Source organism: Drosophila nasuta, chromosome 2R, assembly GCF_023558535.2.
Source record: "Drosophila nasuta strain 15112-1781.00 chromosome 2R, ASM2355853v1, whole genome shotgun sequence".
Classification (NCBI taxonomy): domain Eukaryota; kingdom Metazoa; phylum Arthropoda; class Insecta; order Diptera; family Drosophilidae; genus Drosophila; species Drosophila nasuta.
The window spans coordinates 26,984,659-27,001,942 of record NC_083456.1 but is presented as its reverse complement, the minus strand read 5'-3'; the positions used below and the strand labels follow the sequence as shown (position 1 = coordinate 27,001,942).

The following is a 17,284-nucleotide window of genomic DNA, read 5'->3' as shown; positions in this document are numbered from 1 at the left end:
TACATGGATGATTTTAAGTGAATTAAAAACAATATTTGCATATAAAGCGTGAGGCGCTAAACAAATATACACATATATAACATTTTAATCCCTTGATTTAGTAATTCTCTCCGCCCCAACTCAAACCAATTTAAGAAATAGATTGCCTCAAATGTGAGCACACTTCTGCTTGACCCTTTTGTGTCGTGCGTTTTCGTGAGTGGCTCAATCAATAATGAAGTTTGCCGAGAAATAAATGCCGTCACATTAGTGCAACCCAAAACATATTTAGAAAGCAATTTTCACATGGAATTAGAGATAGAGATAGAAAGACAGTGAAGAGGCTCTGTCGAAAGATTGAATGAATAATTGTCAATTTGGGTACACAAGAGTCTGTGGCCACATGCCTTCGAAATGGCCAATAACGTGGCCTTCGTTGACAGTTACCTTAAAAGCCGGTCAGGCAACAACCGGAGCATCCGGAGCCCATATCGCTCTTATCAGCATCAGTCTCGCAGCCACATCAGTTTCAGGATTTGAGGCTGTGGCACACACTCACACATGTCCATCATCGGCATGCCAGCTGCAAATGCTCTGTCCAGGATACCAGTGAGTCCTGAGTTTCGAGCCGAGCAACTGACTAGTTGACATGTAGAAATAAATGTACTAGAAAATTACCAACTTATGTAATCTTGGTTAACATCATTTATCAAGTGGACGTTTTGCAATTTTTCTTACTTTTCCAAGTCCAAACATCCGGAGAGCACGTCGAGAAGTCGAGGTGACTTTGACATGTGTGTGAGTGAGTCTGAGTGTGTGTTTGAGCACAGGAAATTGGCATTTCATGTGGTATCTGTCTGTCCGTCTGTCTGTCTGACTTTTGGGGAGTAGACGGATATTTGTCATACCTTGGCCTAATTTCCTAAAGCCTTCGCATAATTGAAATTAGTTCGAGACAAAGGTTGTTTTGATTTTCTTGTTTCCAATTGAGACGATTGTGAAACGTCAAAATTATGAATATCAAAATTAACAGTTTATCGATTTACAAGTGTATAAGTTATCAGATATTCCCGTTCCGTGTCTGTCCGTCCTCATTGTGGAAGATGCGTTCTGATTATGAGTAACCAGCACCTGCAGCCATATTTCAATTCTAAGGACGACTATACTACCATACTCGATAATCTCAAGACAGAGTTCGACGAACGTTGGCAGCACCAAGAACCATCGCCATACACAAATCTAGAGAGTTATGTGCAACGCGCCATTTTAGGCAATGGCAGCTTTGGCACCGTTGTAAGTTGGCTTTAATTCAGCTTAATTTATGAATGTATAATTACGAAATGAAATTCAAATAGATGCTAGTCAGGGAAAAGCATGGAAAGAATTATTATGCGGCCAAAATGATGAACAAGGATGATCTGGTTCGATTAAAGCAGATCAATCATGTTCATAACGAAAAGACTGTCCTCAGTGCTGTGCGATTTCCATTTCTGGTGCATCTAATTGATTCCACCAAGGACTTTGACTATCTCTATTTAGTTCTACCATTTGTCAATGGTGGCGAACTGTTCACCTATCATCGCAAGTGAGTGTTAGTAGTTGCAGTAGTTTTTGCTTCACAATTACACAGTCACAGTGTCCTCAATCCTTTGCCCAAGAGTGCGCAAGTTCAATGAGAAGCAATCCCGTTTCTATGGAGCCCAAGTGTTGCTTGCTCTCGAGTATCTGCATCACATGAATCTCGTGTATCGCGATCTCAAGCCTGAGAACATACTGATGGATGCCAAGGGTTACATCAAGGTGACGGATTTCGGTTTCACCAAGGTGAGTTTTGGTTTACGACTTAAAAATTTGCTGAAGTTGTTAAGTAGAAAATATATGCAGATTAAATTTTTGTAATTCCAAAAGTATCTTTATTTTAAACCTCTTAAGTTTGGTTCCCTATACTACTTTCTGTTAAGACATTTACGTTATGATTAGAGTCTTTTAATCATTTAACTTTTATGTATTCTTAAGATTTTGATCTCCTAACTTCACCTACCGATCTACTATTTTTCTCTCCTTTTAGCGCGTTGATAATCGCACCAGCACTTTGTGCGGAACACCTGAATATCTGGCACCGGAAATCATTCAGCTGAAGCCGTACAATAAGTCTGTGGATTGGTGGGCGTTCGGTGTATTGCTGTATGAATTTGTTGTCGGTCAATCGCCATTCTCGATGCACAATCGCGATGTCATTTTGATGTACTCGAAAATCTGCATGGGCGAGATGCGTTTGCCATCATTTTTCACTGCCCAATTGAAGAATCTCATTGAGAATCTCATGCAGGTGGAACCCTCAAAGCGGTAAGTTTTAATACTCTAATTTATTTCACAATGGAATGAAGCCTGTGCTTTAGTTTAGGTAACGCGGTCGAAGGATCGTCGGACATTAAGAATCATCCGTGGTTTCAGGGCGTTGATTGGTTTGTGCTGCTTAATCAGGAGATAAATCCTCCGTATATTCCTACTGTGTCAAATATTGAAGATTTGTCAAATTTCGAGAATTTCGAACCAAAATCGAAAGTGAAGTCCAAAATAAATCGCCATCCAGACTTGTTTAATAATTTTTAAACGTTGGTCCAGATACTTTTTACTTTGTTCATTAGCTTTTGGGCGGTTTGTTAAATACTTTTTTTTTAAATCATCTATTCCTTGAGTTGCAAATCAAAGAGAGTCAATGTGGTTTTAATGTTTAAAACTGTTGTTGTTTTTTTTTTTTATTTGAAAATTCGAAATTGTAGTATTATATTTATTCAAGCTTCAGTAATTTCGTGTGCTGCTGCTTTTGATAATGGGTCGAACATCCGCATCTGAGCTGCAATACTTTAGTCCCAAAGTTGATTATGCCGTCATATTGAGTAAGATGAAAGATGACTTTAGCAAGAAATATTCACGTAATACGCCATCGCCAACAACGGGTCTCGAGGGTTACATTATAAAAGCCACGCTGGGCTCTGGCTCCTTTGGCAAGGTGCAGCTGATCAAGGAGAAGGATGGCGATGCTTATTATGCCTCCAAACAGTTGAGCAAGGATCAAATTGTAAAGACCAAACAGATTGTGCATGTGATGAGCGAGAAGCGAGTGCTAAACTCGATACGTTTTCCATTTACAATACATTTGATTGCGTCGTATAAGGATAACGACAGTTTGTATTTGATTATTCCACTTATACTGGGAGGTGAACTCTTTACCTATCATCGCAAGTAAGTGAAAAAAGTGTTGGACAATTGCACTTAAAGATCTTATAAATTTCTATTCTAGATCTCGTAAATTCTCGGAGAAACAAGCGCGCTTCTATGCTGCTCAGGTGTTTCTGGCCTTAGAGTATTTGCACTATTGCAGCTTGCTCTATCGCGATCTTAAGCCAGAGAATATTATGATTGACAGAAATGGCTACCTGAAAGTCACTGACTTTGGCTTTGCAAAGGCATGAAGTATTTTGAAATTTTCTTTAAATATTTTTCTAATATCTTCTTTTGCTTTTCTAGAGAGTAGAAACACGTACCATGACGCTGTGTGGCACTCCTGAGTATTTGCCACCAGAGATCATTCAATCGAAGCCTTATGGCACAAGTGTGGATTGGTGGGCATTTGGTGTCTTGATCTATGAATTTGTTTGCGGCCATTCGCCGTTTGCCTCGCATAATCGTGATGTTATGGTGATGTACAATAAGATCTGTGAGGGTGAATATAAAATGCCCAGCTCATTATCCGGTGCGTTGCGTCATCTGATTGATCATCTGTTGCAAGTGGATCTATCAAAGCGGCAAGTATTCAATATAGATTCCCTTAGCATTTTTAATTAAGCTTTGCTTTGAAGTTTTGGTAATTTGATTAATGGCAACCGGGATATCAAGGATCACGAGTGGTTCAAGGAAATCGATTGGATACCGCTGCTGAATCAAACTGTTCCAGCTCCTTATTTGCCCGCCATTTCAGACGCTGAGGATATTTCCAATTTTGACAAGCAATCGGAGGGCAAACAAAAAGCCAAGGCTAAAACAATGCGACACGAGGAAGCCTTTGCAGACTTCTAAGCAAATTGTATTTACATTGGAGTATCGAAGAATTGCGAAATTAATTCAATTTTATTTTTTGGCATTTTGTTTTGTTTTCAATTTCAACTAAAGACTTTGGCTATAGTATTGTGTTTCTTTCTCTTTGTCACCCACCAGCTGCAGCTGCCTCCCCCACTTTCCAGTTGGCATCCACATGTGTCTTTACTCCATTTTCACGCCACAAACGCATTGAAGGGGGAGTTTTTGGGGGAGAAAGCGAATATTTTTCAAAACATTGTACTTGTTTCGGTTTAGATTTTTCTTGGAAAGCAGCTGGTTGCGATTGAAAATTTCTAGTGATTTCCCACACTTGTTGCAGACACATTCTTAATTCGACGAACTTAACTTGTAATTAGACTTGAAGCGAGGCCATAAATCTTAGAAGACGTCGTAGCATGACGCTTTGTTGAAATTACTATACCATCAAGTGAATGTTTGTCTTTGATGCAATTGGATGGATGGATTTATGGTCGCTCGCTTTATTTATGTGCGATCTCTTGCCCCCTTCCCCACTAGTCCACTTGTGTGGGAGGAGGTATGAGGTAAGAGCAGAAGCATCTCTTCAAGTTGCTGTACTATCTATATTATCTTTTTATTCATGCCAAAACTTCTATCTTGTTAAACAATGTTTAAACGAGTTGGAAGCAAATGAAAAAATTTGCAAAGTTTTCATCTGAAGTGTTCGGCTGTGAGATACCCGGTTAGTAATTAGTAATTTTTGCCGTAGTATTAATGTATTTAACTCTTATTAACAGCATTTAAAGAGTTTACATAACATTTGAATGTTAAGAATAGAAAAGTTAACGTAACTGTTGGAAAAGATTTTATTTCTACATTTTTGATACCTTTTTTTTATATATGTATTTACTCTTGTCACTTTGCAAAAAGCCCTTCTTTCCCATAAAGCAGCCGGGTATCAAGAAAAAAGCAAAGAAGACGCGCCTTATAAATCTTGTATACCTTTTGCGGGTGCTCTGCATATCAGGGAAAACATTGATTTATATGCAAAGACTTCATAAAAATAGAGCAACGTCCAGACAAAAACTAGACGCCAGCCTGGCCCAAAAATACCTTAGCCTTGGCTTGGCCAAACTTGAGGGGCAACTGCGACAGCTTCAGTGAGTCCTTTGTCCGAGTGGCTAACAAAACAAAGCATTTGCACAAAGGCAAAGCAAAGGCGAAAAAAATCGTAGAAAAAAAGTTATGATTATCATAATTTTTGTTACGTGAGTTTTCATGTGGAAAAGATGAAACATCATCGTCTGGCCCACTTCAACCACTGCTCTCGCTCTCTTTCTCTGTGTGCGCTTGGGGTGGCAGTCGTCATCACCATAATCATGGCACGCATTTACTCCTGTTTTTACCTCTGGTTTTTTGGCGCCCGCCAGCTTGGCGCCTTGTTCTTTCCCCTCTCGCGTCTTTGACTTTGCGACGTCTACGGCGTCTTCAGACTCAGCTGGAAATTGTGTTGTATTTTAGCATAGTATTCGCAATGCCGAGACCTGGCAGCACCTTTGTGGGGTGGGAAAAACAGTGGCAGGACTATCGCTGTGAAGAAGACATCATGCATTCTAATGAGTCTTTTAATTGCAGTCCATTGACCACTTGAAGAGTTCGCATTCACGCATTCACGGATTCGCCAGGGCTGCCAGTTTTGATGCCCAGAGCCACGTGTCGGATGCGCCTCTCGCTTGAGTAGCCTGAGAATTCGAACTTTTGGATGGATCTAAATCTCTGTCGGATGCTGCTCTTAAGTCAACAAAAAAGCACCACCAAAGTAACTGCAATGACAAATTTGCAGCACGGAAATTAGCGATGCCCAGCTTCAGATACATTTCATATTACAGACAGACAATTTGAGGGTTGATATCCTGCCTCCTGTATGTCCTTGTTGTAGTCGAGTAAGCGAATTAATTGTTGTTTTGATTGCACAGCAAATGAGCACCGGCGAACGCTGAACGTTTGTTGTCTGTGCTCAAGTGGCTGGGAAAAATTCAATTCGAAAAAGCAAAAAAGTTGTTTTTCGGAAAAATGAAATTCTTGTTTATTTATGAAATCGGTGAAAATTCGTTACGAAACTTAAGTGCTAAACGTTTTGATGAGATAAATGCGCATGCGATGGTGCTTGAGATGATGATCTATGATTGCTCCAACTCCACCTCGATTTCCACGGGTGGCAGATCATCCTTGAACTCCGGTGCATAAACTTTGCCCGAGGCAAGCACAAACTGCTGTTCGCAATCCAAAATGAAGTAAGCAAATGGATGATTCACATCGAAACGCTCAACACCAGCTGGCTCAGGCTCAGGCTCGGGCACAGGCAAACCTTCATCTTCTGGCGCAGCATTTGGAGATCTTGCCTGCATTGTGGCCGCCGACAAAGAGTTGGCACTGCTGCCACCTTCATCCACACGCACATTGACAAACTGCACAATCTCATCCACATGCAGATCCTCGTCATCAGAAAGCAAACCCAGCTGGGCATCGTTGCGCGAGAAGAGACGCTGTAGTCCCAGCTGCTTAAGCATTGCCTCCGAACGCGATGTCTCCTCGGCCTGGAACTTGGGCAGCGTTACATGCAGTTCCTTCTCCTCCACATGCTCGCGTGCATATTTGTAATCGCTGGGCTGCAGCTGAGCGATGACATCGCTGAGTCCCTCCGAATCATTGGGAAGCACAATGCACAGACTATAGCGGGCATTCTCGTAGGGTAACGACAGCAGACGCGCCTTCAAATGTGGTAACTCGGCCACACGGAACTTGCCACGCGCATGCATCATGGGTGTCTTCATGGCGTCTTCGTTGGTCATGAAGAAGAACTCGTCGCTGCCATCACGCAGCTGATAGAAAGGTTGCGCCCAGCTGCCGCGGTAGTAAAGACCGTTGAAGAGCAGCATCTTGGACTTGGAGCCCAAAGCACGACCTGTGATGGAGTTGGCGCTCAAAGCGGAGGCGATATCATCACGACGGAACAAGCTGCGACCGCTGTAGAACTATTGGGAGAGATGGGTGAGAATACAAAGAGTAAAGAGAAGTTTAAGTAAAATAAGTAAGAATGCCATAGTTCCTAATTAATTTTAGATTATATACAAATTGTGATTCATTACTCAAATTAACATTTACTATTGCAGTACTAATTAAGGATTGCCGTTTGCAAAGTTAACATAAGCAGAAGCTGTTAAATCCAACATTGAATATGTAAATTATTATTTTAATTACTGCTTCGTGAAATATTAATGAAATCAGAAGCCATTAATTTAATATTTCTATATTTAAAATGTAAATTCATTTTGGAGTATCTGCAAGGTAAAAGTAAACGCTGAATGTTAAAAAATTAAACTGTTAAATGAAGATTGACATAATTCGACTTGAACTAAAATACTTGTTTCACTTTAATTTAAAAGAAAAGAATCTAAAAATGATAATTCTCTTCCTATATACATATATTACTTAACAGAGTTTTTAAATTCAGCACTAAGATACTTTTCTTCACTATTGCAATTATTAAAGTAAAGAATTGAAAAACTTACGCGCGCCACCGAACTCAGATGCGACTCGAGGGCAATCATAATCTCATCGGCTCCCTCCTTGACCATGGTTTTCACGGCATTTTCCAGTTTCTGCAGCGGCAGACGCACCTTCTCGGGTTCACCAGCGGTCACTGGATTGGGACTCAACTCGATCAGCGGCTTGTTCAGCTTTTCATCCTCCTGCACCGTTTCGTTCTCCTCCACATTGGGGTTCTGTTCGTTGCTCTCGCTGCGTTTGTTCTGCTGCTTATCGCCAGCATTTTCCAGCATGTTCAGCGGGATATCAGCTGGTTTTTCTTGTTTTTCCACTGTCACCGCATCGTTGACTGCCGTTGCCGACTCCTCGGTGGTCAGTTCACGCTCGCGTTCAGCCAAAGCAACTGGTTTTTCCACATACTGCTTGTCATCGATGTCGCGATCAAACTTAGACGCTTCCTTGTTCAGCACTTCCTCGCCATAGGTATCGCTGCTGGGCGCCAGCGCATCATCATCGTCCAATTTGATACGCTTCAGCGTCTCGAAGCCAATGACATCTTTGCTGTTGCTGGGCTCGGTGTTGGCGGCAGCTTCCTGCTCATTGCCCTCCAGCTGAAGGGAAGTGTTGGGCTCACTCCAGTCGTACTCCTGCCGATTGATGTCCTTCACCTCGACGTAGTAGTGACGCTGCAGCAGCTGCTTATAATCCTCCTTCACGCTGTTGTTGCGATACACATAGAACCAGGTCTGGAACGAGGGCAACGGCACAGCAGCATCACGATTCTGATAGCCAGACAAGATGCCAGCGAATGCGGCTCTCAGCGCCTCACGCTCCTTGGGGAAACCAAAGACTTTGGCAAACTCCTCATAGGTCTCGCCCTCAGAAGCCTCGGCAAGCACAGCTAGTATGGAAGCAACACCGAGTGGTGAGTGCACCTGATTGGCATCGATGTCTTTGTTGAACTTGAGCAGCTGTGTGGCAATCAGCTGCGAGGCCTCGCTGGCAAACCAATTGGGCAGCGGTTCCTCCTTGGCCGGCGAAGGAAGCGAAAAGATCTGACTGCTGAAGCAGACGAGCAGCAAGATTGCAGCTTTCATTTCGAACGAGAGAGACGTTTGTGCGATCGCGGCTGAAACGCGAATGAAGCACAAGAAAGTTGGCCAAAGACTTTTTATAAAAAGCCCAACCAAGAATCGTTTGCGACGTCGAGAATTGAAACTGGTTACAAAGTGGCGACGATTCCGCTGTGGACGTTGAAGTTGGCGTTTTGTGTTCGAACAAATTCAAACACAATTACAATCGCATATAGCATTTGTTGGGGACAGAAGTTAGGGCCCGGCTTTGGCCATGGCTTAAAGAAAGTCGCGCTCCAACGAAAGTGGAAGTGGCGTGGGCTCGAGTGCTCCGCACAAAATGGGTCAAGCAAACAATCAATATGTAAATGTAAACAGCAAAAAAAATAAAACAAAATAAATACATCGAAACACCAAAGAAGAAAAATTCATGTGAGCCGCGCTCAAAAGTTCAAAGTCATTGAAATGTTAACAGGTTTCCACATGGGCTACGTGATTGACATTTGATTTTCTAGCTTACAAAGTTTTCGGATTTTGGAGCCGCCTAATTGCGTTTTCTTGTTGTTGATTTGTGGAGCAACGTATGTTGTGTGTGTGTCCATAAAATAACTGACGATTAAGCAACATCCATTAATAAAGTATATAGTTGATGGGAATCATGCAACAAACATGCTGCACGATGCTCGAAGATTGCTCGATAAAGGTTCTATGACCAGCAACTGGACACGCTTAACCCAGTTTTAATGCAAATTCGTGTGGTCAACAGAGGAAAGAAAGAAAACATAACATATCATCATAAGCACCGCGCGCAGTTCCAATCAAGTCAACACAATTCGAGGGCACTGAACTTGTTCGTTGTCTGTGTTCAGCTTCAGCTTTGAGTTCGTTGTGATTACCAAATGCGAAAAGCGGGCGAAAGCGAGCAGAACGACGTCGACAGCGACGCCGACTGCAACGGCGACTGCGACTGAGATTGAACCACACACCAGGTGTGAGTCGCTAATAAAATGTTAAATTTAAACGAGCTTTAGAGGCTCGCAAACGAGTTTTGTTCTTCCATTTAGAACGAACAAGTTGCACAATTCTGCAGCCAAAGTGGATGCTGCCCAAATGGGGAGGCACAACTGCTATACAGTATATCTATATCTATATAGTATCTATATCTTTGCAGGGGCAGCGAACTCTCGCATAACGAGTGGACAGCAAAACCCGGTAGACAAGCTTATGTAATTCACTTTTTATTAACACCTTATCTTCTTTCTCTGTAAAGACTATTAAGTTTCTTTTTTTGTAACTCACGATGTTAGCGGTTGAATAAAAAAGCTGACGTAAAGTTACCGCAAGATGAGTAACTTTGGAGAAGGAATTAATCAAATGAAGCTAAGAATATAAATATGGGAAGCCAATGTTAATTGACAGCTCAGTGAAGTATTTTTAAATTTGACATATGCTGCATAAATTAAAAGCTTTATTTAGTTTAACTTTGCTTATAATGAGTTCTAATTTTGGTAGCACAAAATCTCTTCCGTATACAGTAGCACATCGAGTTTTATAAAACCTATTTTTGTAATAGGTAAAATCTCGAAAAACCACAAAAAGCTTCAAGAATTTTGCGGTTTTCATTTGATTAAATTATAAAGTGAAGCAATCTTAAATTTGTAGAATATACTGAAGCTGAAATCTGTATAAAATATTATTTTAGTTGAAGTAGAAGTCGTCAAAAATTTAGATTTGTTACTTAATATAAAATTATATTTTCTAAATCTGAACATTTGAAAATGTATATGAAAGCGTGTTTGAAATTACTATATAATAAAATTTTAGAAATCTTTTTTTTTTAATAAACATTCGTAAAGGTAATTTGAGTTTTATAATAGCCTTTAATCTCCCACTCAAAAATGTATTTTATTACTCTTCAAAATACTTGTAAATGTTTTATTCGGCATAACTTCGAAGAGTATGGAATCTTCATAGTGAATTTAATTTTTAACTGTCTTGTTCGCATTCGGAAGCAACTCACACATATGGCGATGACAGTCACCTTCGAGTTTTTGCCCCTTTTATTTTATTTTAAAGCAAATACTTTTGTATTTTTGAACAGTACATAAATTCGAAGACCCAAAACCATAAATTAATGAATGTGTCGTCGTGTGGCAAGTTGTTCTCAGGACACTACACAGAACACGAGACTAAGAGGAGAGAGGGGAGAAATAAGAAAGGGAAAGCGATGCGTATGCAGGATCAACCCCCCAAAGGGTCGTCGTCGCTGTTGGGTTTGAGTGTATTAGAAGTTATTATGGCAAATGGCAAACTAACAAAATGTCGCATAAATTAAGAATAGTGCAGGACAACACCTTCTTTTGGCTGTTTTCGCCTCGGGTTCCAGTTCTTGTTGCTGTAAGACGAGGCACACAAAACAACACCGCGGGGACACATTAAACTATGGCCAAAAGAAAGAAAGAAAATCTTTTACGGAAAAGTGGACAAGTAGTTTCCAAAGTCGAAGTCGTGGTCGCATAGTTGGGATGGTAATGTGGCGGCATGACTAATTGTTTGATTTACGCAAATGTTCAGAGCGAACTTGGCCTGGGCAGCAATTAAGGCTTAAAGCAAAACAAAACTTCCCTCGGCAGGCTTTAATGATGTACAACTGGCTGAATGACTGACTGACTGACTGATGGAATGAGTGTATGTGTGTGTGTGTGTGTGTGTGTGGTGTGCTTCTGTTGGCAGCTGTCAGATGTCAGCTGTCATAAATCAGGCAATACATCAAGCCAGTGCCAGATACAGCGACACTCATCATAAGTCAAAAGGTGAGCCTTGGCTTAATCAGTTGCCTCTGGCTCTGGGCAAAATAATTAAACTTCTGTTTATTGTCAAGCCGAGAGAACTTCTTAATTATGTTTGAGAAAGCACAACAAAAGCGAGTCGAAGAAACGGGGGAAACGCAGACTCTTTTCTTTCTACTTTTCCACACATGTCACGTTGATACTTAACACTCGACGACATCTTACTTCATTTGCTTCCTTCTACTCATCCTCCTCCCTTACTCACTTATGTGACATAATTACGCTAGAAAAGGGAATTGTGTGTTTGGATTGTTGTAGCTAGAAGTTCATGCGCTTCATTTGCCTCGAATTTGATCCAAGGTATTTGCAGCAATTTTCAGCGCTCAATTTGGTCACGTTTAAAAGTTGAAAATAAGTTGGTAAAAAAGTCCAATTCGCTGCGCTTAAACGAGAGTCAAGGAGTCACAGAGACTGAGAGAGAGTGAGCTGCCTAACAAGTTGTTTGCTGTTAAGGCGCAGATCCTGAACCCAGCACTCTGTGTGTGTCGCTGGCAATCCTAATTGATTTATGACATCAAAGACATATTTTTCGCAATGTTGCGTGGCCTACGTGCGTGACAGTTGCCACTGCCACACAGAGTCACAGTCATCGCCTGTAGTTGCCTGTGGCACAAGTGAGTTGGAGCTGGAGCTGAAGCTGGATCTGCAGCTGGAGAAGGACATCACAGAGGACGACACACGGCTCTGCCGCAGACGCCATCGTTGCCATCTTGTTGATAATTTTGACTTATGGCTTGGGTTTTGCGTGCGCAGGATTTGTCACATAACTCGTGAACTCTTCTTCTACACCTCCCTCCTCTCCACCTCTCTTAGCTCATCCTGACAGAAGAAAACACTGGCAAAAAGTCAATGTGTAGGAGCAAAGTGTCTACGAAAAAAAGGTTTTACCATTGTCTGTTTTGAGACCAAAAATCGTTCTCAGCATCGTCGCAAGTCCATCCATGCAAAACTTTTTCTATTAGGCGCAATTATTTCAAGGTATTATTGCTTTTAATTAATTCAATTAAACGCTTCATAAATTTTTACTTTTTGATTTCGTTTGCCTTGCGGCCAAAGCCAAAGCCAACTTCAACTTCAACTGGCGTTTGCCGTAATGGAAAAACTTTGGCCGTGGTTGGCCAAAAAGATTTTTGCCTCAACACTGGCCCCGGCCAAAGGGTTTAATTAACGGCAAATGCCTGCGAGCCAACAAAACGGGGTAGGGGGGCGTGGCTTGGTGCGCGGAATTTTGCTACTTACACATTTCTGTGTAACAAATTTGTTGAACTGTTTATTAAAGGATTCCCGTGGCCGTGGCTTTATCATAAAATTTGATTTCGAATTGTTTATTGAATGCCAGTCGCGTTTATTTGCATTTTTGTGTTTGCCTGGCTGCGCATCTTAAGGGAGAAGCAAACTTTCAGAATGTTCTCTGATCGAATTACAAGCAACAAAAGAGCAAAACACTGAGACTCAGTTTGAGTTGGGGTACTTCAATTAAAAGGTCATCAGCAGTCGACACAGCTGCTGCACAGCGTAGAGAATCGCAGTCCTTGCAAGTCCTTTCCACGTGTGCCAACAAACTACAAGGTTATTGATATGTACGAAGCGTGCTCACACCTTCGAGGGCCAATTCAAAGGCATCTATCAGTTGGCCTGGTCCATTCTCAGACGTGATGACTTCCATCATTATCAACACACAAACTCCGACACAACGTAGTTTTTGTGGGGTCAACCCCCTGGGCAAATAATCGAACTAGCGTAGAACAACAATTTGTTTTAAATGCCAAAAACTGGACAAAAGACTGGACCGAAGAGCGTGTGGAAATCAAACCCCTTAATAATTTATGAAACAGCAAAGAGCAAAAGGTACGCTAGAAGTTGTAGCTTGACCCTCCTGGGAGCTTACATCCACACACATGTGGCTCGCAAAAGTTTTCTATCAATTTGATGGTACTCTAATAGAGATTAAATGCATGTCGAGAAGGCAATTAGTTTTTGCTCTTGCAACCCTCGACTTGGGCAGCAGCTGATTGAATCAAAGCGTTTGCGCCATTTGCCATTTTTCTTGTTTTGGCCAGCTTTTATTTTGCTTTCGTTTTGTTTGGTTGGCTTCAAGGTACGTACCGTAGACCTTAATTATGGGAAGTAATTCGAAGTTGGCAGCGTTGGCAAATGCCAACAGCAATTTGCCTTAACCCTTCGAATGTCCGTAATGAGAATCAGACGTAACGTCAAAGCTAATTAAACTCGCGCTGTCGCCGCTAATGAGCAATGAAAACAACGTGTTGTTGCAGCATCCAGCAAAAAAAAAAAACCAAAAACCAACCCTCTCCCTCTATCCGTTCTTTCTTGCCACTTCCTGATAAGGAACACAGGCTTTTGTCGACGGGCGTCAGGTTAAATCAACCATCAAAATAATGAAGGTATCGCCAAAAGTTGGCGCACTGATTTCTTTTAAATATTTTTCCAACAATTTTTCGGGTATTTTTCCTTGGCTTTTTTCCTTTCGCCTAAGCCATTTAAAAGGATTAACGCATGCCACTTGAGAGGGCGGGGAAAGAATGCGGGTTTTTTATTTACAGTGAATTTAATGAGGGATTGTCAGTACGTTGCCTTTCACTCAGGGTAGTTCACGTGATTTTACTTTTGTAATAAGCCCCAACAAGCGTTACTTCTTTTTAGCCCTTTTTTTAAAGTATGTGCAAAGCAGTTTTTTAATTTAATTTGTCGACTCTTTGACTGATAAACAGACACATTACGCTGCCTTCTTCAATGCCAGAAATAACTGAGAAAAGCTTGGAAAATGAAATGGAGTTAGAAATAATTAATACAATGAAAGCATTAGCTGATGGTAATATTTGACACCTTTTTTTATATATTTGCCATTTGATTTAAATCTAAAGATAAGTTAAAAAACGAAACAGAGATTTTTACGGAATGTATTTTAATATATTAATTAATTACTTGTTAAGTTGTTCTTACTAAATTTTAAAAGTTTACCCTTCATATTTTTTTTTCTATAACTATATTCTCATTTCTCATTTCATTCTCAATGAATTCAATTATTATATTAACCATTTTTTATGAAAGTTTTGATATATGATAGTTTTAAAGCTTCTTCTCAACGAGTTAATTTGTTTATTTATACATCATATTAAATTTCTAAAGATTTTCAAATCTTAACTAATTTAATATAGAATTAAACCTATACTTTCACGTTATCGAATAATATTTAATATTAAAGGAAGTTCAAAACTCTTGCGCTTCTATCGAAGTTTAAGCACAGTAATCTTTGCTTTTTTGTGTGCAGAGTAAAAAAAATCGAGACGATAGGTTGAGAGCTTATTTATATGAAATGTTTTGTATAATTCATAATGCGTCGCCCTTTACCATATAAATGACAATTGACTTTGAACTCGCCGAGCAGCAGGACATTTTTAAATTTTTGTCAGACAGCCAAGAGCAGGACGAGAACGATGGCGAACCTCAAACATGGAAACTAACTCCAGTTTTGTCGCCAGTTGTTGGCCTGCTGCCTTTTTTATGGCACCAAGGTACACACACAGAAGGGCCAGGACAACACAAAACAGGCAACAACGCGATGAAGCAACGAAGCAACGACAGCGACAATGCAGTCGAAGTGCTTGTGGCAGCTTCAAGGTAGCCCGCTAGTGGAGTTGGGCCAAGAAATGTGTTATGGCAAAATTATGCGGCGTCTCTTGGTGCCCCTGGTGTGTTTATGGTGCCCCATTCTATCCATGCAAGTGTGGCACGTTGCACGGGGCGTTGATGAGCTTGGCGCGCCGCAGTCTGGCGACAACGCACTTTGCCATTTCCAATAATTCAGTCGTCGCATTGGGAGCAAATATTACAATTTACAACGGGGACACCGCAGTCGCACTTGAATTGGATTCTGCACTTTTTTTCCGTGCAGTTAAACACGAGATGCATGACAACTGCCGTGTCCCAGCAGGGGGGGAGAGTGAAAAGTGTGTCCAATAAGAAAAGGACATCTAGCCTACATCTAGCAAAAAAAGCATCAGTAGCGGCAGCAGCACTTCATTAGTCCGACACAAAGATGCAGCTGAAGGGTTTATCAGTTGTTCAGCTCAATTCGTTGGCCAAATTAATTGCCAGAAAAAGCTCCAAACTCTCTGCTTCACTCCACTTCTGAGCAGTGAATCGCTTGTAACTATAGATTTAATTAATCGGCGATTTGTGCACTGAGCTGCGCCGTTTGTCTCCGCAAAATTTGTAACTAATCGAAGCCATCAATTATGTTGATAGATTGGCTACGTTCTCAAAGCCACGTACAACTCGCTTAGTTCTCTCTCTTTAAGTTTGGTGACCACTTTATCACAGTTGGCAGCTGGCTGCTTACCGCTGCTTGAGGTACACGTAATTGAATCTGAGTAGCGTATAAAATGGGGAAGTTACACATCTCTCTCTCTCTTTCTGTCTTATTCATAAGCTAGAACCATGTAAATAACAAGTGGACGTGGCTGTTGTCAAAGTTTGAAGCAGCCTTTTGAAGTGCTTCGCAAGGATGCGAGCAAAAAAAACAAGCGAACTGAACTCTGCAGACAGTCCAACAGAGAGACGTGTGTCTGATCTGAATGCTAGATAAAATTATTACCCTTTTTATTTTGGTCAGTCGTTGTAGTCCTGGCTGCAAGTTGTCGTTGTCGTCGCTGCTTATTTCCTGTTGGACACTTTCCGTTTGTCGTTTGTGTTGTACAAAAGCCGTTGCAGCTATTCAGCGTTTGGCGTTATCCTCCCGGTCTCCTTACAAGGTTCTGGCTATTTCTTTTTCTGCTTTTCTCTACTTCGTTTTCGTTATTTTTTTATGGTCAACGTCAGGGCGCGCACAATAAGCATCATCAACATGCAGAAGGATAACAACAACAACAACAGCAACAGCAGCAACTGTGGCGCACACTCAACGTCATCAGCAGCACATTGTGTCCACTCGTGAGTTTTCGGCTCCAGTTTCAGTTCCAGTTTCAAGAGAGAGAGACTGAGAAGACGATGGCCGCAAGCCGATAATGTGCGGCCATAAGGTAATGAAAATTTTATCTGATTTTATGTGAGCCTGTGAATTCGCCCAATTTTTTTTATTCCCAATACGAGTGTAGTTGCCAATTTTATGCTGCACCCTTTTACTCTCTCTCTCTCTCTTCCCCCTCGATGGTCATGGGATGGCGAGTCTTTGATTTGATTTCGGACACCCCGAAGCATTGAGCGAATGATACAATGCTTTGTGGTCAACATATGTGCCCAAAAGGTATTGGCATTGTGTAGTCGTCGCATTTGATTGAAATTTGAATTGTAGAATGTCCTTTCACACACACAAAAAAAAAGGATTCTCCACCCTGTACGTGCTGAGGCTCAGCTCAGTTCTGTTACTATTTCATTTTAGATTTTAATCAATGTTGTTTGATGTGACACGTTTATGTGATGATGATGCCCGCCCACTCGAAAGGATGTGCAACATATGCACAGAATGATGCCGCACTTGCCAATCTAATGAAGGCACAAAGTCCCATCACGATGCACAGCATTAAACCTATAATACTCGTAATAATAACAAAAAAAAGAAGAGAAACTGGGCGAGTCAAAGCTTTGTGAATCCAAACAAAACAATTGCCTCATTATTCGCATTATTGTTCATAATTTTGAGTTTGGCGTGTGTTGTTTGTGATTTCTGTGAGCGATTCGAGTACAATATTTTACAGATGTGGCTTCAATTGATTTCGAATAGCACAGCACGTAACTGAATATTATGCAGATCTT

At 41.1% G+C, this 17,284-nt stretch overlaps 3 protein-coding genes and 1 long non-coding RNA gene across 8 annotated transcripts; 2 read left to right on the top strand and 2 right to left on the bottom strand.

Annotated features, from left to right (window-relative positions):
- LOC132786953 (uncharacterized) lies at positions 1–942 on the bottom strand. Its single transcript, XR_009632490.1, has 3 exons — positions 718–942; positions 427–660; positions 1–325 (listed from the first exon to the last, which is right to left on the bottom strand). It is a non-coding gene; the product is annotated as an uncharacterized LOC132786953 (long non-coding RNA).
- LOC132786952 (cAMP-dependent protein kinase catalytic subunit 2) lies at positions 942–2,593 on the top strand. Of its 5 annotated transcripts, none has more exons than XM_060793737.1 (5): positions 942–1,272; positions 1,335–1,564; positions 1,638–1,803; positions 2,048–2,325; positions 2,379–2,593. In XM_060793737.1, exons 1-5 carry the CDS (start codon positions 1,096–1,098, stop codon positions 2,590–2,592), a joined length of 1,065 nt encoding a protein of 354 aa, XP_060649720.1. In that variant the 5' UTR covers positions 942–1,095; the 3' UTR covers position 2,593. The 5 variants fall into 5 exon arrangements, with proteins under 5 accessions (XP_060649720.1, XP_060649721.1, XP_060649724.1 ...); XM_060793738.1 differs by having other exon boundaries at positions 2,384–2,475; XM_060793741.1 differs by lacking the exon at positions 942–1,272 and having other exon boundaries at positions 1,397–1,564; positions 1,640–1,803.
- Positions 2,594–2,719: 126 nt separating this feature from the next.
- LOC132786324 (cAMP-dependent protein kinase catalytic subunit 2) lies at positions 2,720–4,164 on the top strand. The gene is made up of 4 exons (XM_060792826.1): positions 2,720–3,225; positions 3,284–3,449; positions 3,511–3,788; positions 3,843–4,164. The coding sequence occupies exons 1-4, from the start codon at positions 2,813–2,815 to the stop codon at positions 4,057–4,059; spliced, it is 1,074 nt and encodes a 357-aa protein (XP_060648809.1). The 5' UTR covers positions 2,720–2,812; the 3' UTR covers positions 4,060–4,164.
- Positions 4,165–6,096: 1,932 nt separating this feature from the next.
- On the bottom strand, positions 6,097–8,741 carry LOC132786323 (uncharacterized). The gene is made up of 2 exons (XM_060792825.1): positions 7,611–8,741; positions 6,097–7,073 (listed from the first exon to the last, which is right to left on the bottom strand). Exons 1-2 carry the CDS (start codon positions 8,682–8,684, stop codon positions 6,219–6,221), a joined length of 1,929 nt encoding a protein of 642 aa, XP_060648808.1. The 5' UTR covers positions 8,685–8,741; the 3' UTR covers positions 6,097–6,218.
- Between the last annotated feature and the right edge of the window lie 8,543 nt (positions 8,742–17,284).

Coding starts and splice junctions, on each gene's coding strand:
- LOC132786324 (XM_060792826.1), top strand. CDS start 2,813: ATGGGTCGAACATCCGCATCTGAGCTGCAATACTTTAGTCCCAAAGTT. Junction 3,226..3,283: donor CTCTTTACCTATCATCGCAA/GTAAGTGAAAAA, acceptor TTTCTATTCTAG/ATCTCGTAAATTCTCGGAGA. Junction 3,789..3,842: donor CAAGTGGATCTATCAAAGCG/GCAAGTATTCAA, acceptor TTTGCTTTGAAG/TTTTGGTAATTTGATTAATG.
- LOC132786952 (XM_060793737.1), top strand. CDS start 1,096: ATGAGTAACCAGCACCTGCAGCCATATTTCAATTCTAAGGACGACTAT. Junction 1,273..1,334: donor ATGGCAGCTTTGGCACCGTT/GTAAGTTGGCTT, acceptor AAATTCAAATAG/ATGCTAGTCAGGGAAAAGCA. Junction 2,326..2,378: donor CAGGTGGAACCCTCAAAGCG/GTAAGTTTTAAT, acceptor CCTGTGCTTTAG/TTTAGGTAACGCGGTCGAAG.
- LOC132786323 (XM_060792825.1), bottom strand. CDS start 8,684: ATGAAAGCTGCAATCTTGCTGCTCGTCTGCTTCAGCAGTCAGATCTTT. Junction 7,074..7,610: donor ATCTGAGTTCGGTGGCGCGC/GTAAGTTTTTCA, acceptor CTCTCCCAATAG/TTCTACAGCGGTCGCAGCTT.